The sequence below is a fragment of the Leucoraja erinacea genome, chromosome 7, assembly GCF_028641065.1.
Source record: "Leucoraja erinacea ecotype New England chromosome 7, Leri_hhj_1, whole genome shotgun sequence".
NCBI classification, from domain to species: domain Eukaryota; kingdom Metazoa; phylum Chordata; class Chondrichthyes; order Rajiformes; family Rajidae; genus Leucoraja; species Leucoraja erinaceus.
This window is the reverse complement of record NC_073383.1, coordinates 24,260,202-24,283,876: the sequence shown is the minus strand read 5'-3', so window position 1 is coordinate 24,283,876 and position 23,675 is coordinate 24,260,202. Positions and strand designations below refer to the sequence as shown.

General features: G+C 39.8%; 2 protein-coding genes and 1 long non-coding RNA gene across 4 annotated transcripts in view; 2 read left to right on the top strand and 1 right to left on the bottom strand.

The window, feature by feature from the left end:
• The window catches only part of metap1d (methionyl aminopeptidase type 1D (mitochondrial)), a 130,057-nt gene extending 109,600 nt beyond the window's left edge, over positions 1–20,457 (top strand). Inside the window, exons 8-10 of the mRNA XM_055637978.1 lie at positions 8,918–8,965; positions 11,864–11,942; positions 18,892–20,457. Coding sequence (XP_055493953.1) covers positions 8,918–8,965; positions 11,864–11,942; positions 18,892–19,000 — 236 coding nt within the window. The 3' untranslated portion in view covers positions 19,001–20,457. The remainder of the gene's footprint in view (positions 1–8,917; positions 8,966–11,863; positions 11,943–18,891) is intronic.
• Positions 1–23,675, bottom strand: part of LOC129698751 (uncharacterized) — an 80,660-nt gene that overhangs the window by 53,551 nt on the left and 3,434 nt on the right. The gene's annotated exons all lie outside the window — the stretch shown is intronic.
• The window catches only part of dlx1a (distal-less homeobox 1a), a 2,446-nt gene continuing 101 nt past the window's right edge, over positions 21,331–23,675 (top strand). The window contains exons 1-3 of the mRNA XM_055637979.1: positions 21,331–21,796; positions 22,115–22,314; positions 22,884–23,675. The exon at positions 22,884–23,675 is cut by the window's right edge and continues 101 nt beyond it. Coding sequence (XP_055493954.1) covers positions 21,487–21,796; positions 22,115–22,314; positions 22,884–23,135 — 762 coding nt within the window. The 5' untranslated portion in view covers positions 21,331–21,486 and the 3' untranslated portion in view covers positions 23,136–23,675. The remainder of the gene's footprint in view (positions 21,797–22,114; positions 22,315–22,883) is intronic.

Below are 23,675 nucleotides of genomic sequence, written 5' to 3'. Positions count from 1 at the left end.
CCCCCCCCCACCCCCCACATAAAACAAGTTAAAGAACACTAAAAACATACACCTAACACATACTTATTTAAACACAAAGAAAGGAAGGGACATACAGACTGATGGCGATGCAGCCATTACTTTAATCGCCATTAAACTGGTTAACATAAAGCGAAAAATACCTGTCATTGATGTACCCCACGTATTATTTTTGCACAGATTTCACCTAGCTGAGGGTCTAGTTCCATTGAAAACACAGTGCCATAAACATTCATTGTGTTCTTTTGCCTCCCTAAATCTGACTTACTGTCAATCTATTGCATTATTAAGAGGATGAAGAAAACAAGCACATAAAAATAAAATAAAACAGCAATGATACTAAAGGCAAAGATATCCAATTGAGTCAAGGGATCAGAAATGATTGCAATAAGAAGTGACAGAGAATTCAATATGCTGTGAAAAGTCTGATCTTACCAGGCCTTTGAGGACTATTATAGGTAAATGAATAGACGAGATGGCATTCAATTGAGATAAATTCATCATTATTAATTTATGTTGCTGTTTTTTGTATCCATACATATTGAAAAGAATTTAGAGACTTATTGTAATTGATTCTGATCCCTTGATGGGATGTCTTTACCTTTAACATAATTGGTGGGAGGGTTTTGGACATTTTGACAGCTTTCTCCCCTCTCCTACCTAAAATCTGCTAACTGTATGGGTCACTCGGGGTCATTTATGTGGGTTCACACTTTGGAAGGGCTGTTAAACGATGAAGGGGCCATAATGTAGCTCTAGCTTGCATCAAGTAAAGTCTGCATGGAATCATTACTGCTATGAATCACTCAGTAATTACTCAGCAGTAGAAATCCTGACAGATTTTCCCTCGGAACTTAGGTCAACATTTTTTGCTGAGCTAAGGGTAACTGAGCATCACAATTGTATTGACTCCTATATGTAACCAGGTTACATCCGGTATAAATGATAAATCCACCCTGGGTGCTTCCCCATTTGAATCTTTCTATCAGTAATTGGGATAAATATTTTGAAACCTTTTCAGAAATTCTGTGACCAGAGCTCTACCATCAACAGCATTTCTCTTGCACAATATTTAACTATTGCATAGTGATACCTGTAAATTTAGTTGGTCTGGCCATATTGAGAACCAGTAAACTGGTAACAATTTAATTTCATGACATTAAATGAACAGAAATTCTAAAATGAGGCTCGCAGACGCTGACAAAATCTACTTCACTCCAATTTGTATAGAATTTGAGGCTTTGATAATATAGCAGGCCATTCAGTCCACCATGCGTGTGTTGACTCACTGAAAGGACAATCCAATCATTACCATGTATGTCCCTGCTCTTTTGCACAACGCTGCAGTTAATTCACATATCTCTAATTCCCTTTCATAAGTCACTATTGAATTTCGTTGTACTACCCTTTGGTACAATGCATTCCAGATAATGACCACATGCTGTGTTAAAGAATGTCATTGAATCATAGAAATTTACATCAGAAAAGATCTATCATGTCCATGTTGTTCAAAAAAGCAGCTGTTTCCCGGTTTTTGGTCAGTAGCCCTCGGTTACAGCTCTTCAATGCTCTTCAGTGTGTTTCAAATGTGATAAATGATCCTGTCTCCATTGCCCTGACAGACACAGAGTTCCAGACCTCTACTACTCTTTGGGAGACAGAATTTTTCCATTGCCCTCCTTTCATCTTTTCTTAAATCCTTGTCTCTATATCTCTCTGCCGATGGAAATAGATTTGCCTTTTCATGCTGCCTAGATTATCATATCTCTTTTATATCTGTCAGTCTCCTTTGTACCAAAGAATATAACCCCAGAATAGTCAGTCACTCTTCATAACTACCTGACTGGATGACCACGATGTTTCAGGCTAAAGAACTGTGTCTCGAAGCAACACAGGGGCCCCCCGGGGGATGGTCCTCTCTCCCTTCCTGTTCACCTGGGACTTCAGATATAACTCGGACTCCTGTCACCTGCAGAAGGTTTCAGATGGCTCTGCAATTGTGGGCTGCATCAGTGAGTAGAGGGAAGCTGAATACAGAGGTGTTGAGTGGTGTGGACTGAATCACCTGCAGCTCAACACCGACAAGACTAAGGAGTTAATGGTGGACTCTAGGAGGAGAGGAACATCCCTGTCCCATGTCTCCATCAATGATGTGGATGTGCAGTTTACCAGGGAGTACAAATACCTTGGAGTACCTGGACAGTAAACTGGACTGGTCCAGGAACGCTGAGGCCCTGTACAAGAAGGGACAGAGACGGCTGTACTATTTGAGAAGGCTTCGCTCCTTCAACGTCTACAGTAAGATGCTGCAAATGTTCTACCAATTGGTGGCAGCCAGTGTCATCTTCTTTGCTGCCGTGTGCTGGGGCAGCAGGGCGAAGGTCGTGGACACCAATAGGATCAACAAACTTATCAGGAAGGCTGGCTGGCGGAGTTGGATTCATGGGAGGTGGTCTTGGAGGGGAGGACAATACAGCTCACCCCTTCCATGACACACTGGTCAACCTGAGGAGTACCTTCTGCAACAGACTGGTTCCACCAAGATGCAGCACAGAACGCCACATGAGATCCTTTGTCCCTGTGGCTCTCAAATTGTACAACTCCTCCCCATTCTATCGTAAGGTAGACTTACTCCCCCCCCCCCCCCATCTTTGTACATCCCCAATCTGTTCCACTCATCACTTTAATTTCATGTTTCATGCTTTTACATTTTTTTTATGACTGTTGGCAGATGAATTTCCCTCCTGGGATAAATAATGTTCTATCGTATCGTATAACCATAACTCTTCAGTCCTGGAAATATCCTTGTAACTCATTTTTGTATTTCCCCCTGTTGTACAATGATCAATCTGTGCATTGTAGTCTAACGATAGCACAATCCCTGCTCTTTACTTCAACCAAGAAAACCAAATACTAGATACATAGAAATATCAGCGGATCCACTTTAGCCACCTCTCATACTACTTTCAGAGATGCACCGCATATGAACCGGATCATTGAAATCTTTACGTGCTGCAGTTTTACGATCATTTTAAATACAACAGCAACAACAATAACTATAAAACACTGTTATTCTAAGTAAAACAAGTATCACTTGCCATGTTTTCTCCCCCCATCCCCCTTGTTTTCTCAGCTCTCCTCCCCCCACTTCTACTTAAGTCTGAAGAAGGGCCTTCAAATCTTTGGCCTTCCATTCTCTCCACAGATGCTCAGATTTTGCCTGACCCACTGGATTACTCCAGCACATTGTGTCTTGCTCTGGCCATTAATCATGGGTATAGAGAGAACAGAGCAGGAGACCGAGGACAAAATCCTGAGGTGATCCTATACTGGTGGTCAGGAAGTGTTGTTGCCAATCCAATGAAAAGGTTGTGGATCCAGTGGCATTGGGGGGGAGCAGGGACCCTCTTCCCTGAGTCTGACAATAAGTATGGGAGGGATGATGGTGCTGAACACTGAGCTGTAGTTGATGAACAACAGCCTGACGTATGATTTCCTGGTGTCCAATGGGCAACAGTGGGGAACCAGTGAGGTTGCATGCGTTTCTGATGTGTTAATGAGGTAGGTGAATTGAAGTGGATCTAGGTCATTACTGGGACCGGAATTGATTTGCATCATCATTTCATAATGCTACAGCACAATGGATGTGAGTGCAACTGTTGAGTTGTCATTGAGCCAAGGCACCTTGTTCTTCTTGGGCATGATTGTTATGATGTCTTTATGGGGACCTTGGACCGTAGTACTGAAAGGTTGAAGATGTCTGCAAAAACGTCAGAAAAGAAAGAGCTCGGGCATTGCAAAGAAAAGTGGGCAGTTAAAATAAGACTTCAGTGAGAGAAAGCAAAGTGGAATGTAGAAGCTAAGTTGGTCCAGGCTTTGAGAACATGGCTGGGTATAGAATCAGGACTGGACGTTTTCTGAGGGTTTACCCTCATGGAAGGGTTGTTTGACAATGGCCAATGATGACACTGGCCAATGGATACTGAGATAACAGGGTCATTGGAGACTGTGGGGGGACAGTGAAGGGTCAATGTTTTGAAGGGAGCATAGAAAGCATTGAGCTCATCCAGAAGTGATGTGTCATTGTCACTTGAACTACTCTGTTTCTCCTAATACAGGTAGAAAGAAATTGCATGCATGCCCTGCGACCGTTGCCAAGCACCTGTCTTAGCCTCCAGTTTAGTCCATCGCAATGGCCTTCTGAACCTCATACTTGGACTTCTTGTATGGCTCTGGAATGCCTGATCACAAATTTGGTCCCCAATAGATTAAAGTTCTCCTAGTTCATCCAAGGCTTCTGGTTACTCCAAGATCCCTTTATTTCTCTGGGTTACTTGAAATCCTACCATTTAATGTGAATTCCATTGCATTGTTGCTCTGTTCAAATGCATTACCTCAATTCTTCACTAGGTTGAATTCCATTGGCTACTCTTATGCATACTTCATAGTTGATTTTAGCAACTTCAGTAAACAACGTAATCACGGTCCCTACATTTTAGTCCAAATCATTCATATATGTCATGAAAGACAGGAGCTCTGGTGCTGTTTTCAGTAAAATTCCAATGCATGTAGTCCTCTTGTCAGTAAAATCTAATGACTATTTCACTATGCTTTCTCTCACTGTTTTAATCTAACTACTCATTTTTCTTTCACTGCACGAGCTTTTACTTTGCTCGCCAATTTAGCATGTCTTGAACCATGTTCAAAATCTCCATAGACCACGATGAGTGTACTATCCATACCAACTTAAAAGTTCCTTTAAATTAGGTGGATACTATCAAACCAATTGGCTAGCTACCCAATACTGATTGTACCTGATTATTTGAGCCTTTTAATCCCGATTTAAGCAATTCCTGTGATTTTATTTTTTTTTACAATAATTTTCCAACCACTAATGATAGACTGACCCACTTCAGTTAAAGAGATATATCACAGAGAAACAGGTCCTTTGGCCCACACATCAATGCCCATCTACACATCTTCCATTTGCCTGCATTAGGACTGTCCATCTGTGCCTTGCCTGTTCATGTGCCTGTCTAAATGCTTCTAAATGTGGTGATTGTATCTGATTCCACTATCTCTAGCAGCGAGTGTAAAATATTGATCACTCTCTGGATATTAAAAAAATCCCGCAGATCCCCTTTAAAACGCCTTCCTCTCTCCTTAAAACTATGCAATACTTCTACGACAGGGACATTTTTTTATTTATCATACCTGTGCCTCTCCCAATTTTATATACATTTTTGTCAGATGACCTTTCAGTTTTCTTTTCTCTAGGGAAAACAAGCCTGGCCTAGCCAGTCTCTCCCCATAACTAATGTTGTCCAATCCTGGTGTATAGCTTTCTCCTTTCCTAAACAAATAACTATATTAATAGTTTTCTGATACCTGTCATTAAAGAAGATTGCAAAATTATATACATAGCCTGCACTAATTCCAAGCTTCCTTCCACACGAGGATACATTTTATCAGAGCCTGCTGATATTTCTTTTTTTAGAGATATTAAACTGTTAATTAAGTTAAACTGTTAATTAGAGATTATTAAAATTGTCTTCTCTATCGTTATAATTTCCAGATTTTTACATTTCTTGTGTAAGTACCTTTATCAACGCTGTTCAATGATGATAGATGCAAAGTGATCATTCTGAAATATATACATTTCCTTCTTCACACATAGCCCACAATTTTAGCCTGTAATGATACCTACCTTTTACTTTGTTACTCTCTCCATTCAGATGTTTACAAACTGATGAGGAATTTCTTTCATTTTACCTATCAACAATTTTCAAATATCTTCTTTGCCTTCCCAACTTCCATTTTAATTTCACCCATATGCTTTATTTTGGCTTATCGCAGTGACTTTTCATACGTGTATATTCCTTGCCATACATGGAGTCTAGATCAGGGAGTTTCTCTCCTTTCTTATTGGATACATATTTGGCCTGGTCCCTTCATTATTAATGCCTTAAATGACCCATAATGCTCCACTACTGATTTACCATAAAATAATGTTTCCAGTCCTCTTCTACAAATCATAGCTCAGTCTGATAAAATTAGCCATACTGTGATTTAGAACATTTGTTCCTGATCTATCTCTGACCTTTTCTATAATTATGTTAAATCTCAGTAAACTGTAATCTCTACCTCAAAAATGTTCTCTACTTTGTTTTTTACTTGGTCAGGTTGATTCGCTAAGGCAGTAATTTATCGGCCTTTCTTTTGCTCAGATTGCCGTATACTGCTCAGAAATGTCCTCATTAATACAGTTCTAGAATTCTCCACTTTCTACATCCCTTATTTGATTAATGCCCCAGTTTTATTGAGGTTGCAACCTCCTACCATGACTGCCTTGGTACTTGGGTACTTTTCAGAACTATGCCTGCGTATCTGCTCTTCTATCTCCTTCAGCTTCTGTGAGGCATTTAGCACATTGCTTATAGAACATAGAACAGTACAGCACAAGAACAGGCATTTAGGCCCACAATGTCTGTGCCGAACATGATGCCAAGATCATGACTTCTCCACCTGCACGTATCACTCCTTTCCCTGCATATCCATATGCTTATCCAAAAGTCTTGTAAATGCCACTAGTGCATCTGCTTCAACTGTCATCCCCCCAGCAGTGCATTCCTGGCACTCAACACCCTCTAGGTAAAATAACTTTCCCTGCATATCTCCTTTAAACGTTGCCCCTCTCACCTTAAAACTATAGCCTCTAATATTAGATTTTTCCATCCTGGGAAAAAGATTCTGACCGTCTATCCTATCTATGCCACTCTTGTAATTTGATTGCCTCAGTTGTGTTCCTCAATTCAGTACACTTGGCTTTATTTTATCTCTCCTTATAGCTGTAATTGTTTCCTTAACCAAATTGTTAGAATCCCCACATCTCCTAACTCCCACCCCCCTCCCTGCTGTTTTTCATCCCTCTCTACCTTTTCTGAAAATCATTACCAGGAACATTGAACCCCTATTTTGGTCCCTAAAAATCTCATGTTGGCTGCAATGTCATAATTACAGATATGCTTCTGTGCCCTTGCCTTTATTTCTTAGACCCTTAGCATCAAAGTATAATCAATTAAGTGCTCTCAGGATTCTTTTTTCGCAGCTTTTGTTTTGTTTTTTGCTGCCTCCCAAGATAGTCCATGTAATTTTCGCACTTGATCATATAACATATAACCATATAACAATTACAGCACGGAAACAGGCCATCTCGGCCCTACAAGTCCGTGCCGAACAACTTTTTTCCCTTAATCCCACCTGCCTGCACTCATACCATAATCCTCCATTCCCTTCTCATCCATATGCCTATCCAATTTATTTTTAAATGATACCAACGAACCTGCCTCCACCACTTCCACTGGAAGCTCATTCCACACAGCTACCACTCTCTGAGTAAAGAAGTTCCCCCTCATGTTACCCCTAAACTTCTGTCCCTTAATTCTGAAGTCATGTCCTCTTGTTTGAATCTTCCCTATTCTCAAAGGGAAAAGCTGATCCACATCAACTCTGTCTATCCCTCTCATCATTTTAAAGACCTCTATCAAGTCCCCCCTTAACCTTCTGCGCTCCAGAGAATAAAGACCTAACTTATTCAACCTTTCTCTGTAACTTAGTTGTTGAAACCCAGGCAACATTCTAGTAAATCTCCTCTGTACTCTCTCTATTTTGTTGACATCCTTCCTATAATTGGGCGACCAAAATTGTACACCATACTCCAGATTTGGTCTCACCAATGCCTTGTACAATTTTAACCTTACATCCCAGCTTCTATACTCAATGCTCTGATTTATAAAGGCTAGCATACCAAAAGTTTTCTTTACCACCCTATCTATATGAGATTCCACCTTCAAGGAACTATGCACGGTTATTCCCAGATCCCTCTGTTCAACTGTATTCTTCAATTCCCTACCATTTACCATGTACGTCCTATTTTGATTTGTCCTGCCAAGGTGTAGCACCTCACTGCTATCTTTCAGCCCATTCTTCCAAATGGCCTAAATCACTCTGTAGACTTTGGAAATCCTCTTCATTATCCACAACACCCCCTATCTTGGTATCATCTGCATACTTACTAATCCAATTTACCACACCTTCATCCAGATCATTGATGTACATGACAAACAACAAAGGACCCAACACCGATCCCTGAGGCACCCCACTAGTCACCTGCCTCCAACCCGACAAACAACCATCCACCATTACCTTCTGGCTTCTCCCATTCAGCCACTGTTGAATCCATCTTGCTACTCCTGCATTTATACCCAACAGTTGAACCTTCTTAACCAACCTTCCATGAGGAACCTTGTCAAAGGCCTTACTAAAGTCCATATAGACAACATCCACTGCTTTACCCTCGTCAATTTCCCTAGTAACCTCTTCAAAAAATTCAAGAAGATTAGTCAAACATGACCTTCCAGGCAAAAATCCATGCTGACTGTTCCTAATCAGACCCTGTTTATCCAGATGCTTATATATATTATCTCTAAGTATCTTTTCCATTAATTTGCCCACCACTGAAGTCAAACTAACAGGCCTATACTTGCTTTCTAATTCTTGACTTTGAATCTGGTTTTGCCTTTTTTTCCAGAAGCTGCAATAAGAAAGTAGTTTATTCTTTGCTTCAAATAACAAAATGAAATGAATGGTTGAATTATGTTATGGTCTAAGTGTTTCAGATATTTCAATTTTGAGTACATTATGTGGTATTAATTTACACACATCTGACGATTAATTGTTTTCATTTTTCTATAGAAATGGTAATATTCATTACCAGTAATAGGAAAATAAATTGTTAGATTACCACATTTAAGAAATTTCAAGGGTTTTATGTCTGATTGTTATATATCTAGTTCAGATCATTAACATAACTCAAAATTTGTTTCTGTCATCATAATAGCTAATAAAAATACCTTACTGATGGAAGAGGGAATGACATTTACTATAGGTAAGTATTGACATCACAGCTGATGGACTCTAAATATTTAAAATGCACTTCCAATGCTCGGACAATGAGTTGAAAAGCCAAACTTACAATATGATTTTTCTGAAGAAAAAACTGACATGGTATTTACGTTTCACACTAATCATAAAATGAATTTGCTCTAAATAATGAAAGCATTTTTGCTGCTTTAATATTACGATAGCAAAATCATTGTGAAATGTGAGGAAGATACAGGGATGCTTTGGGGTATATAAGCAGGCTAAATGAATAGGCAAGAACATGGAAAACAATGCCCAAAAATATAACGTCATCCACCTTGGTAATAAAATAAATGTAAAAAAACTTTAATGGTGAGAAATTGAAAGCTTTTGGTGTTCAGAGGGCCCCATGCTGCCCATTTTCATAAATCATTGAAAGTTAACACAAAGGTACAGCAAGCAATTAGGAAGGCAAATAATATGTTGGCCTTCATTGCAAGAGGATTTGAGTGGAAGAATAGAGACATCTTGCGCCAATTATGTAAGGCCCTAGTGAGACTGCATCTGGAATATTGAATATTGTGTAAGCGTCTGGCCTCCTTACCGAAGAAAGGATATCATTTTGATAGAGGGAGTGCAGCAACAGTTCATGAGATTGATTTGTGCGAAGGTGAGTTTGTCATATAAGGAGAGATTAAACAGACTGAATTTATACTCCAGAGTATAGAAGAATGAGCGTTGATCTTATTGAAACAGAAAATTCATAAGGCTTTTGACAGGATAGATGTTGAGTTGATGTTTCTCCTGGCTCCTTGTTTGTCTAGAACAAGGAGTGACAGTCTTAAAATAAGGGGTCAGCAATGCAGGAAGAGTTGAAAAGAAATGTCTTCACTCAGAGTGTAGTGAATCAGTTGAATTCTTAACCCAAGTGCGTCGGAGAGGTTCAGGCACAGTATATTCAAAACAAAGATTTTTTTCGATGTAGATATTAAAGAAAATGTGAGATATGGGATTAGTGCAGGAAAGTGGCATCAAGGTAAAAAATCATCTGTAATCTGACTGAAGAGCAAAATAAACACGAGGACAAATGATTTCTGCTTCTTTTTCTTAAATTCTAAAGTAACATTTCATTAAATATTCCATATGTTTAAAAGTTTTGTGACTAAATATTGGCAAGCAGTTAGATTTGTCAATGTGTTTTTGTTGCATTGACTACTTTTGAGTTCATGTTTGTGGTATTCCCATCTTATTGACTTGAGTTTGTGGTTTAACATTTTTAGTACTCAGCTCCTCAGGGTAACTTATTGAAACATTACAATGCTGAATTCATAACCATGAGGTAAACGTTTGTTAGAACACAAAATATGAAGCATGAGGAAAGCCTCATGTATTGATTGAACCTAATGCCTTGAGTTAAAGTTTAAGGGGAGTTAATTGAGTGGTTTAAAAAACCCCAAAGGATTTGATGAAGTAGATAGAGTGAAAATCTTTCTTTTAGTGATGGATGCCACCACCTGACCTTGAAATTAGACCCAAATCACCCTGAGAACAAAAAGTGAGAAATTTGGACATAATTGAGGGTAGGCTGATTTTAAATGTCAAAGTTAGGATTGTACAATTGTTTTAAAAATAGGCAAGAGTTGATGAAACTGAGGCAGATACCAAGATCACCCATGGTCTATTTAAATGATAGTGGAATAACAAGGAACTGCAGATGCTGGTTCACACCAGAGAAAGACGTAAAATGCATCAGACAACATCGGAGAAAATTGATAGGCAGCATTTTGGGTGGGAACCCTTCTTTAGACTGATTGCACGGAGGTGGGAAAGAAAACTGGGAGAGAGGAGCAGGGGGACAGAGCATGGCCGGTAATAGGTGAACACAGGTGATGTATCAGTAAATGTATCAGAGTGGTGAACCTCTGGAACTCTATGCCACAGAAGGTAGTTGAGACCAGTTCATTGGCTACATTTAAGAGGGAGTTAGATGTGGCCCTTGTGGCTAAAGGGATCAGGGGGTATGGAGAGACGGCAGGTACGGGATACTGAGTTGGATGATCAGCCATGATCATATTGAATGGCGGTGCAGGCTGGAAGGGCCGAATGGCCTACTCCTGCACCTATGTTCTTTGTTTCTATGGGGTTTAGTGGAGCTCTGAAGGACGAGATGCCCAGTTTCTGTTCTTTGTTGGCAGTACTTTTCTTTCCTATCCAAACATCAAACTGGATTTTAAAAGAAAGACTTGGGAGGTCAGGCAGTATCTATGGAGAGAGAAAAACAGAGTTAACGTCACAGCTCAGTGAACTTTCATCTGAAATTTTGATTCTCCCTTCACAGATACTGCCTGATCCAATGAGTATTACCAGCATTTTCTATTTTCTAACATCTGTAGTTTCTGGCTTTTCAATTAGTGAGACATAGATAGTTTGGCTACGCAAAATAATTACACTCCAATACAACCCAGCAGCTATCAAATTGTAATGTGATTGATGCAGCATGAAATTAGTTGGAATTCCAACATGATGGCAGTTGAGAAGGTTGTGTCATTTTGACATGTTTTAGTAGCATTAGTGCAAAGTTTTAAAATTAGCTCTAGATCTATAAATGAAATATTTAATGATGGTAAAAAATGTCCTTTGAGCAACCCTATTTGTCTTATTCCTTGATCAAGCAGATATCAGGCTTCGAATTAAGAAGTTTCTACACATAACTACATTAGCTCAACTGTCTAATTCTTTTCTATTTCACATTTAACCTGCTGTCTTATAGCTTCTTCAAAAATGTACCAGTAATTTCATCTTTTCCAGTTCTGACCCCCTCTAACTATGTATAAGTCACCATGAAAGGAAAGTACAGGCATCTAGAGTCCAACTTTCTGTGATAACTGTGTAACTATCCTTGTATGTATCATCTGAATTCCAGAACCAATTTTGATGGAAGGTTCGCCAGAGTTTAAAATCCTGCAGGATGGATGGACAGCTGTTACTACAGATGAGCTGAGGTGCAGATAATTATTTTTTTAGTTGATTTTATTTCTGAAACTGTCCTTTATGCTACTAGTATTTGTTACTAGGAATCATTTGCTAAAATGTATTTGTTGCATTTCCCCCCCAAATAATGTATGCATTTTCGTAAATGTTATTTTATTTAGGTCAGCCCAGTTCGAACACACTATAGTAATAACCTCAGAAGGAGCAGAAATTCTAACCAAATTGCCGGAGGAAGATCAAGGGTAAACAGGAAAAACGGACTTGATGCAGGAAAGGCATTTAATCGACTTCCTGAGGAGAGAGCTTCAAGGCTGCACTGTTATTAACACCGCCGATGATCACTGGAACTGGGTCAAAATTTAACTATATTGGAAATTTATTGCGCTTGGAATTTGATACTTTATCTATTAACATGGCTTCTGACATGTACCTTTTTAATAAATAGTTTGAGCATAAGGATGCTATTTTAAGTGTCTTTGGCTCCAAATCTGCAATTCGTCAAGATAAATGAAATGTTTCACCGAAGTTCCAATAGCATGTTGAGAAAGATGTAATCTAAATTATCTGCCGATTGGAGTAATCCAATAAAGAAAAACAGTTCAAAGAGAAACAAAGGTTTCACAGCTACCTATTCGTGTTTTAGTTGCAAAATTATTTCAAAGGGAAAATGAAACTTGTACATACTCTATATAGAACTGAGCTGATTTTTAATTTAAAGCCATTGAAATGAATGCCTGACATGATGGGAATCACAGTTTTGCAATAACGTTACTCGTGCTGATGTTTGCAGATTAACCAACAAATTATTAACCATTTGAGTTATCAGAAATGAACTATTTTGACAACAGATCGCATTATGCCAATTAAAATGAGCATTGTTAGAAATTGTACAGTGTTCATAGAAGATATTACTTTTGCACTTTGATAACTTTAAATGTTTCAAGTACGTGTCATTGTTTTTCACTGGGTTATTTTAGCACCACGGAATGACCAGTTGGAAAAGTTTCTACCAATATAATATTCTCTTAGCGAAATATAATGGTTATCACATCGTCATATTTTCCAGGAAAATATCTGCTTCCCGGAGATACTTATGGTGGACTCGTAGTGCAAGAAATGTAGCATGGTCTTTAATATCCTCAAATTATTTCAATCGTTGTTCTCTATTCACTATTTATCTGAAACTTCAATTCACACAACAACGACGGGATTAATGACTGTTTTGATGTCTTTTTGCAATGTTGGGTTATTATCACCATGTACACTAAAAAGTGCAGGTGGAGATTTCCCTTCACAGAACCGATTTAGGAATTTCAGATATGTATCTTAAAATGTTGATGAGAGAGAGAAACTGTAATGTAACCAGTTATGGATGCAGAGTGGAATTGTGATATAGAGATATGAGAGATTAGATTGTAAAACTATATTTTATTTAATAAAATATTATTATCTTCCTCCCAGCTCAGTTATGTTTGGGCATTTCCTGTTACTCGTGAAATTTGGATTGTTTACAATTATACATATACCGTTCTCGGTAGTTAGTGTTTTTGTAGGCTATCCCAGAATGTGAAGTACATTTTATGTTTAGGAAATATGATCACAAATCCCACAGATTGTTTTCGATTGTTTAGTTTTCTAAAAATAAAATTGCAGTATCTATTTTTTTGTGGCTTAGTCCAGACTGTTGAAAGTGTTAGCACATTTGTTTTTTTTAATTTCCTTTTGTTTTCTATCTAAATAACAGTTCACACAGTATTTTGTTCCAATCAATTGTTTCTGAGTCAGCAAGCTCAAGGGCTACTTGTTTTTTTGGTGATAGATTGTAAGACTGGCCCCCAAGGAAATACCAGGTATTTGCCTATAATAAACTTATAGACAATGATTACAATATAATATAATGGGCATATGGATCAACTCTAGTGCAGGGGTCTCCAAACCTTTCAGCATAAGGGCCACATTATATATTTGGCACATTTTTGCGGGCTGTACACACACACACTCACTCACACACACACACTCACACTCACACACACACTCACACACACACACACACACACACACACACACACACACACACACCACACACACACACACACACACACACACACACACACACACACACACACACACACACACACACACACACACACACACACACACACACACACACACACACCTCCACTCACACACACACACACTCACACACACACTCACACACACACACACTCACACACACACACACACACACACACACTCACACACACACACACACACACACACACACCTCCACACACACACACACACACACACACACACACACACACACACACACACACACACACACACTCACACACACCCACACACACACACACACACACACACACACACACACACACACACACACACACACACACACTCACACACACACACACACACACACACACACACACACACACACACACTCACACACCTCCACACACACACACACACACACACTCTCACTCGCTCACTGGGGCCATCGCTGTTGCCGATCTTCACTGTCTCCCTGGGGCCATCGACAGTAACCTGTCAGCAGCTGCACACAAACCCTCAACTTGATAGCCTACAGCAAACTGACGTGTAAGTTCCCGCGCTACCACAGAACCCACTAAATAGCCCGCCGCACGGAACGTGTTAAGAGCTTGCTGCAGGCCAGATAAAATCTCGTGGCGGGCCGGATGTGACCCGCGGGCCATAGTTAGGAGACCTCTGCTCCAATGGATGGTATCGTACTTGTATATCCTGTGGATTGGAGGGTAGCTAATGTTATCCCAAGAAAGGTGCGAGAGAGAAAAGGGGGAATTATAGGCCTGTTAGCCTGACATCGGTGATGGGGAAGATGCTGTAGTCAATTATTAAAGAGGTAATAATGGCACATTTGGATACCAGTAAAAGGATTGGTCCAGGTCAGAATGGATTCATGAAGGGGAAATCCTGCTTGATTCTTTTTTTGTGGATGTGACAAGTAAAATGGATGAAGGAGAGCCAATGGATGTAGTGTATCTGGACTTTCAGAAAGCCTTTGATAAGGTCCCACACAGGAGATTAGTGGGCAAAATTAGAGCACATGGTATTGGGGATAGGGTATTGACATGGATAGCAACTATTTACAATCTTTATACCTATAAAAGTCTCATCTTGTGTGTTGATTGTGTGTTTGTTTTGTTTTGTATCTTCCTCAAAACGCTATGCGTTAACGCTTAAATTTTTACATATTCTGACACATTTTTCCCCTCCACATCTTAATCAGGTTCACTTAAGATTTAATCCTATATATCACCAGTTATTCATGATTAAAGTTTAAATAAAAGCCTAAAACCGCTTCTCACACACAGCCTTTTTCCAGGAGCTTCCAATGATGATGTCACAATGCCACCCTCAGTGCACCAATCACAATGGGCTCTCAAGCTGTCGAGTGCCCCCCCCCCACCCCCGGTTATTCACAATCCCTGTCCCCTCTCCGGGTTTTTCACCTCCCGCCCCTCCGGTGCCTCAAAAAGGCAGCCAACATCATCAAAGACCCACATCATCCTGGCCAAACACTCATTTCACAATTGCCATCGGGAAGAAGGTACAGGAGCCTGAAAAATGTAACATCCTGGTTCAGGAACAGCTCCTTCCCTACAGCCAAGCAAGCAAGAAATTCAATGTCCTATTTGGGACATATGACAATAAAACACTCTTGACCCTTGCCCCTCACCCTCCCGCCCCCCCCCCCAAAGCCGCAAAGCCAACCCACCCCCCCCCCACCGCCCCGCGTTGGGGGACGGGGCCCAACGGGTCCCACTTGGTCTAGTATATATTAATGATTTAGATGATAGGATTAAAGGTAACTAGCAAATTTGCAGATGACACAAAGCTGGGTGGCAGTGTGAATTGCGAAGAGGGTGCTAGGAGGTTGCAGGGTGATTTGGACAGTTTGAGTGAGTGGGCAGATGCATGGCAGATGCAATATAATGTAGATAAATGTGAGGTTATCCTCTTTAGCAGCAACAACAAGGAGGCAAATTATTATCTCAACGGTGTCAGATTAGGAAAAAGGGAAGTACAATGAGACCTGGGTGTCCTTGTACACCAGTCACTGAAAGTAAACATTCAGGTACAGCAGACAGTGAGGAAAGCTAATGGCATGTTGGCTTTCATAACGAGATGATTTTGAGTATAGGAGTAAAGAGGTCCTTATGCAGTTGTACAGGGCCCTGGTCAGACCACATCTGGAGTATTGTGTGCAATTTTGGTCTCCTAATTTAAGGAAGGACATCCTTGCTATTGAGGCAGTGCAGCATAGGTTAATCCCCGGGATGGCGGGAACTGTCATGTGAGGAAAGATTGGAAAGAATGGGCGTATTCACTGGAATGTAGAGGAATGAGATGGGATTGTATAGAAACATAAAATTATAAAAGGACAGGACAAGCTAGATGCAGGGAAAAAAATCCCAATGATGAGGGAGTCCAGAACCAGGGGCCCACAGTCTAAGAATAAAGGGGAGGCCATTTAAAACTGAGATGAGAAGAAACTTTTTCATCCAGAGAGTTGTGAATTTGTGGAATTCTCTGTCACAGAAGACAGTAGAGGCCAATTCATTGGTTGAATTTAAAAGAGAGTTAGATAGAACTCTAGGGACTAGCTCTCGGGGCTAGAGCGACTGGGCTTGTATACACTGGAATTTAGAAGGATGAGAGGATATCTTATTGAAACATACAATTATTAAGGGATTGGACACACTAGAGGCAGGAACCATGTTCCCGATGTTGGGCTAGTCCAGAACCAGGGGCCACAGTTTAAGAATAAGGGGTTGGTCATTTAGAACCGAGATGGGGAAAAACTTTTACACCCAGAGAGTTGTGAATCTGTGGAATTCTCTGCCTCAGAAGGCAGTGGAGGCCAATTCTCTGGATGCTTTCAAGAGAGAGTTAGATAGAACTCTTAAAGATAACGGTGTCAAGGGACATGGGGAGAAGGCAGGCACAGGTTACTGATTGTGTATGATCAGCCTTGATCACAATGAATGGCGGAGCAGGTTCGAAGGGCCAAATGGCCTCCTCCTGCACCTATTTTCTGTTTCTGTTATAGGTTCTGAACAAAATAACGAGTATTTTTCTAGATTTTGTGACAATCTATTTTCAGCAAAACAGAATTTAAATAAATTGTCATCACTTAGGGTGAGGGGAGAGGAGGGGAGACGTTACAGATGAAAGGCGCGTTGGTTTGCAAAGCTTCAAGTAATAAACCGCATTGGTGCATTTCACCATTGAAAGTCTAACTGTTCCAAGCAGGGCAATACCATTTTATATAGAATTATTTGGTCGTTTTGTCCCTTTGCCAAAATTGCAGGTCTTTAGCAGGTCGATTCTCACCGATGTTTAAAAAAAAATTAAAATGGAGTGCGATTTTTATTGATTGTGGGTGAAATGATTGTTTAAATAAAAACCGCATCATTCTTATGAGACCGCTGGTGTCGTGTTTAACCTGCTTTAGAGTGGGCCATGGTTCAGGGTCGTTAGTCGTAAACGCAGAAATTTGCAGAAACAAGATTTGTCATTTTAATTGTGGGTATAATTAAATTATTAATTTAGTACCGCGTGTGCAGTTAGGCAATCGGACTGATACACGGCGTGTAGATGTTTTCGAATAAGCCCATTTTAAGAGTGAACGATCGGATAAGCACCACAGTAAGATCGTGTTTTGTTTATACGTGAAAATTCAAAAACGGCAAACAATCCGATCGTGAACATACTTTTGATGTTAAAACGGGGTTTTGATTGACTGTCTTTTAAAATGATTGTAATTAGGCAATTGTAAAGTGTTCCGTTTTTCACGTGAGGTGAGAGGGGGCAAGGTAACACGTTTATAGTGGGACAACAGAGTTCAGTGCATTCTAAATGTACACGTTTGCTTGCACTTTAGATAGTTCGCAGCTTTTAAAAAATGGTGAAAAAACAGGTAGTCTTGCTGTTGGGATTCGTGTGGCATCTGGACACAATCAAACACACGTCGGAAGAATTAAGTAAGATTGTCACGTCAGCCCCGAGTGGTTTTCAGAACAGATTAATTCTGCCTGTTTACAAGATCTTTAGATAAAAATGTCTCTGTTCATTTTAAATATTAAAGGAACTGAACCAAATCGACAACTGAACTGTTCGTGGTGTAAATTTCATCTGAAACAGGTGTCTAGATATTTCTGTGTTTAGTTGGCAGCAGTTTCAGACACCGGCTTCTTGAAACCAATTCTAGAATTACGTATTTGTACTTAATACCGTAATATCAGCGATCATTTTCTATTCTCAGGGTTACAATATACTGCTCCGGTATCCAAATGTTTCCACGTAATTAATTATCGGTTGTAATTTGGTGCAAACTGAATCATGTCTAAATTGCTTCACGATATAGATTAATTTGCTAAGATATTACGTTAATTTAATGATTTGTCGTGGCAGTGTATAATGCAATAAATGGGAAATATATCGTTGATTTTCTTGATCAATGTTTGTGCTATAACTACATCCTCCTTACGATCCAATCCTGTTAAAACGTGTTCTCCTTGCAAATACTGTGTATTATTTTTGACGAAACTCGTTGGCAAAAACATATTTTTGGCCTGTAACACTTAAATTGATGTATTTTACACATTTCCTGTCTCTGTAAACAAAGCACACACTAACAAGCTCATTGGCATCGGGGGATGTTGAACATGTCTACAGTACAAATATTTTTATGAACCTAACACATGAATAAATATGCATATCAATTTGTAGAGCCTCAATTTTAGTGCTTAATTGGCTTGGCCAAGAGAAGACTTATTTAAAACATAGAATAGGCCTAAGCAGTTGACTGTAATTAAATATTTCAGTTGAGGCTGGGCACTGTTTTTGCAGCTGACATGCAAATTTTCACCACCAATTCTCACTGTTTTATTGCAGTTCTCAGTCGGAGACAGTCGGCGGAAGCAATGGTTTGATAGACGATGGAACATTTCACCTACTGGTAATGCTCCGAAGATTTATGAACAGCGGGGCAGCAAGAATCTGAATTCATAGAACCCTGTGAATCCTTTACACAGTAGCAAAGCAATCACTTTATTGCAACTGAGAAGCGATACATTTTCTCTACCTAACTTGTTTAACAGAATACTAAAGCACAATTTTCACATTTTGGAAATAAACATGCATTTACTCCAACTCTATTTTAAAGCAACGATTTCAAAATAATTGAATTACATAGGTGTGTTCAGGAACAAAAATGTGCCACATAATTAATTGACAGCAAAGTTTATAGAAATTGGATTATTTAAGGGAAACACAAGTATGGTGAGAGTATTGTTTTACAGCAGTCTGAAAAATCGTTGCTCGTTTCTTGATTGGAGTAAAGACTTGTAAGTGTAAGACTGAGCGCGCTCTTGAATAGTAAACCTCGTTTCAGTTCACGGTCAAATGGCGAATATTATTGAACAACCAGCATTAGAATTCAAATAAGCAGATATTGTTAAATTATTTGCAAACACAAAAATAATCAGAATTCCCTGTACAAATAGATGGAGTGATGAATTTCTACATTAGATATTATACGCGGTAAAATGTCCAATGTATGTTAACATTTGGCATGTTATTTTTTTTAAATATCACTGTTAAAAATCACTTAATCTTTAAATACTCTTCATTCCAGCTGTACGCATTTGTGTTACATCAACCATGGTTTACACTCACTGACCGCCAGAATCTCATCAGAATTCAAATTACACCGTTTATCGCTGTATGTGAAGTATTTAAACCCGAAAATGCATTTTAAGTACCTTTTATTCGCCCTTCAAACAAAACAGTGCAATTAATCTCCCAAAATGAAGTATGCCTTTCTAGATATTTTATATCATTCTCGGGTCGCATGTGACATTCAAAATCCTCAATGTATCATCAATATGCTACATGGTTCTTTTAAATATGATGTCCGCGCACATGCATCTCCATGCAATGGTTTGGCTCACTTGTTTAACGATGAAAGGATTGGATGATGCAATTGGTGTTAAATATATGGCTAATTATGCGTATGAAAATTAAGCATCAGAGTTATGCTAATGGGAGCCGCCTTTAGCTGTTTATCAGAGCTCTTGAGACTGACGTTTAATCAAACGAATCTCTAACTACTGCACATGCACGCGTGTGTGTTCTTTCACCATTATCACTTCTTCATAGATGCATGTTTGTTCCATCACAAGCGTCACAATTTTTAAATATATCAGTAAATATAATCTAAGTGAGTACAGCGTGAAACAAAGTTTTGATAGTATATTAGTAATTGTTCAAACGATTTGATGTTATTTCCATTTGCATGTTGAAATTAATCCATCTCAGTTATGGAGTGCAACGCATTTGGAATAATTCTGCCAAATTTGCCTGTATGAGTAAAATTATGTCTTTCTAATTTATATATATTTTTTCCAGTGCCAAAAGTTTCAATATAATTAAACAATCGTCTATTGATGGAATAATTGAAGAATGTGCAACATATTTGCATTATAGCAAAACCAATTCAGTGCAATGAAGTTGACATTATTTACATCATCGAACGTCCACTAAACTTTCCCAAAGGTCTTCTTCGGCAGTCAGCTGTGTTGGCTATCATTGTCGTTAACGAAGACAACACAATAAGTTTGTTTTTAATATATGTTAGATCTTTAAAGGTAGAAAACTTTCGGATCTGAAACACTGAGTATAAAGTAAACAAAAGCGATATCATGTCTTTGTTAACCGGTTTTCAAAATTATGGCAGACAATTCTGTTTTAATATATTCGATTGTATTTATTATTGGATACAATTTGATACTATCGGATACAGATTGAATTTGAATCTTCAAGAGATGTGCTGAATTGACACGGTCATTTGCAAAATTGCACGAGCAACACATAGTTATTCTTGAAATCATCTGATTAAAAGTGCTAGGGGCTTTAAAACAACGTTTGAACCAAAGTATTAGTAAATCGGTTTTTTAAATTATGGGATAGAATTTTGTTTTTTAAATGTGTTGTTCGATTGTATTTATTATTGGGCAGTACTGATTTAGTTTGTATTTTCAATCAATTGAAGAGGTAATTTGCAAACATTGCATGAGCAACACGTAGTTATTCTTGGAGATTTAAAAAAAAAAGTTAGCCAGAGGCTTACAAAAAAGCCAGTGAAGTTGCGTTTTGGAGTTTTTCTTGCAGAGCCCTGGGCCACGGCTGTGACCGACAGACATCGCCTTCCTTGGCAGAAAGACCAGCAGTGTAGCCAATCAGAGGAGCACGTGGTGGAGGCAGACCTATCAGCGCGCTGTGGGTGAATATTCATGAGGCATCGAGTCAACCCTTTCAGGCGAGTTTGTGTGTATCCACCGCATCATGCCTCGACTTTGTCAACCCAAAAACTCCATTTTATCATGAATGGAAAGTGAAAAAAAACAGATTCGCTTAAATTGGGATCCTTCTCGGCCGGAGTAAGTAGTAGAAGAAACAGGAGTGAAGGGACAAGTTGGGAGGCGTACAATGACCATGACTGCAATGTCAGAAAACCTCAACACCCCCGTCTCGGGTAAAGCAGTCTTTATGGAGTTTGGACCACCAAGTCAACAAATGTCGCCTCCCATGTCTCACGGACATTACTCCATGCACTGTTTACATTCCGCCGGCCACTCTCAACATGACAGTTCCTACAACAATGTTTCGTCCTTCTCTCGCTCCCTGGGCTACCCCTACGTTAACTCAGTCAACAACCATTCCGCCAACCCTTACATCAGTTCAGTGCAGTCGTACCAAAGCAACTCGAATCTGGCCCACACGCGGCTGGAGGATACAGGTAAGACCCGCAGGATAAGTCAGCCGCTAAATCTAATTTGCTGCAAAATACGTGGGAGACAGTATGTTACAGCAGCGTCCAGCCAACCCAGCGAGAAAATTTGTAGCACAGAACTTCGCATCATTCTGCCTCTGATCTTTGTAATTATTTATTGCGTAACGCCATAAACAATGCATGCAATTATGGGTAATTATACGTAAATCGTCGCTGATAAAAATAGACAAGGTTTTTAACTGCCGTGTTAAATGTGTCGTTATCATGTTGAAGGTAATTATGTGTTGGATCCGCATTGTTATGTTTACTTTCGCTCTCTTTTAGGAACAGAATCAGATAAAGGTACCGTGGTGGAGAGTGGGGAAGTTAGGTTTAACGGGAAAGGGAAAAAGATTCGCAAACCCCGAACCATTTACTCCAGTCTGCAACTGCAAGCATTGAACAGGCGGTTCCAACAAACCCAATACCTCGCTTTGCCCGAAAGAGCGGAACTTGCTGCTTCCCTGGGTTTGACCCAAACGCAGGTAACGGAGACATTAGACTAGATTACAAAACTCATCTGTGTTACATCAAATGTATCATACCTTCAAGCAAAATCAAATATCGGCAATAGGGCATTTAAACGTAAAACCAACCCCCCCTCGAGCAAAAACACTTTAGTTCGGATTTCAGAGCAAGTTTAGGAAAACAACGCAATGATATGTTACACTGCATAAGCGCGTGTTTCTCTTAGAGCAAGTTTAGACATTTCAATCAAATGAAGTTTAAATCCATAAAATGCTACTGACATGACGGGACCATTCACACACACACACACGCACAATGTGTTCATGAACGAGTAGACAGCATGAGTTGTATGTTTACCCAACCAAGTGTTTGCCAAACTATTTTAACAAGTTACTGAAAGAAGTGCGTCATCGTGGTGAAAATGATACATAATTGTTTTGCATCGTCTAGCAGAGCTAATCCGGATTATTACCCCCCCCCCCCCCCCCCCCCCCCCCCCCCCCCCCCCCCCCCCCCCCCCCCCCCCCCCCCCCATTGCATTCCTTTTAACATGTTAATACTTCGACGTCTTTATCATGTTATACAGGTAAAAATATGGTTCCAGAACAAACGCTCGAAGTTCAAAAAGCTGATGAAGCAGGGAAACGGCGCGTTGGAAAGCAGCGTCCTTGCAAATGGCAGGGGCCTGTCGGGATCATCCCCGCCAGTTCCTCCGGTCTGGAACACCTCATCTGTGGGCAAGACTTCCACAGGGACCCAGGGAAACTACATCCCCAGCTACACGTCCTGGTACCCTCCAGCGCACCAGGAATCTATGCAACAACCTCAACTGATGTAAAATAGCCGCCCTTTTTTTGGAAAAAAAAGGCAAAGGACACTAATCCAAGAAAGCAGTTTCTGAAGTGCACCAGGCACTGAGCAGACATGCACAGATGTGATGCGGAGCGAGTTCCCAGTGATGAACAGCTGTCAGATCGGCGAAATTTCTATTAGAATTCGTTTGGAACAGGCTGTGGGCAGGGAGACTCCGGGGTGTTCTTCCCCGGGACAGTTAGAAAGCCTTTGTTACAAGTTCGTTGTATTCATCCTATTCAGATATAGGCAGGCTTTATATCGAGTGCAGACTCCCCATTTAGGATGTTAGGTCTGTAAACGGGTGACTGCCAGGCAGCGCAGAGGTCATAACAGTGGGAAAGTTCTTAGTGCACGCGGTCGTTTTTTTTTGTAAATATTATTTAAATACAAATTTTAGTGTTTCTCTTTGTTTTTGTGGAGTGTACATGATGCATAGTGAAATGGGATCTTAATATTTACCTGTGGAGATTGAACCGTGATACTGAAAACACAATGTCTAGCGTTCTAAATGTAAAGGTTTAGT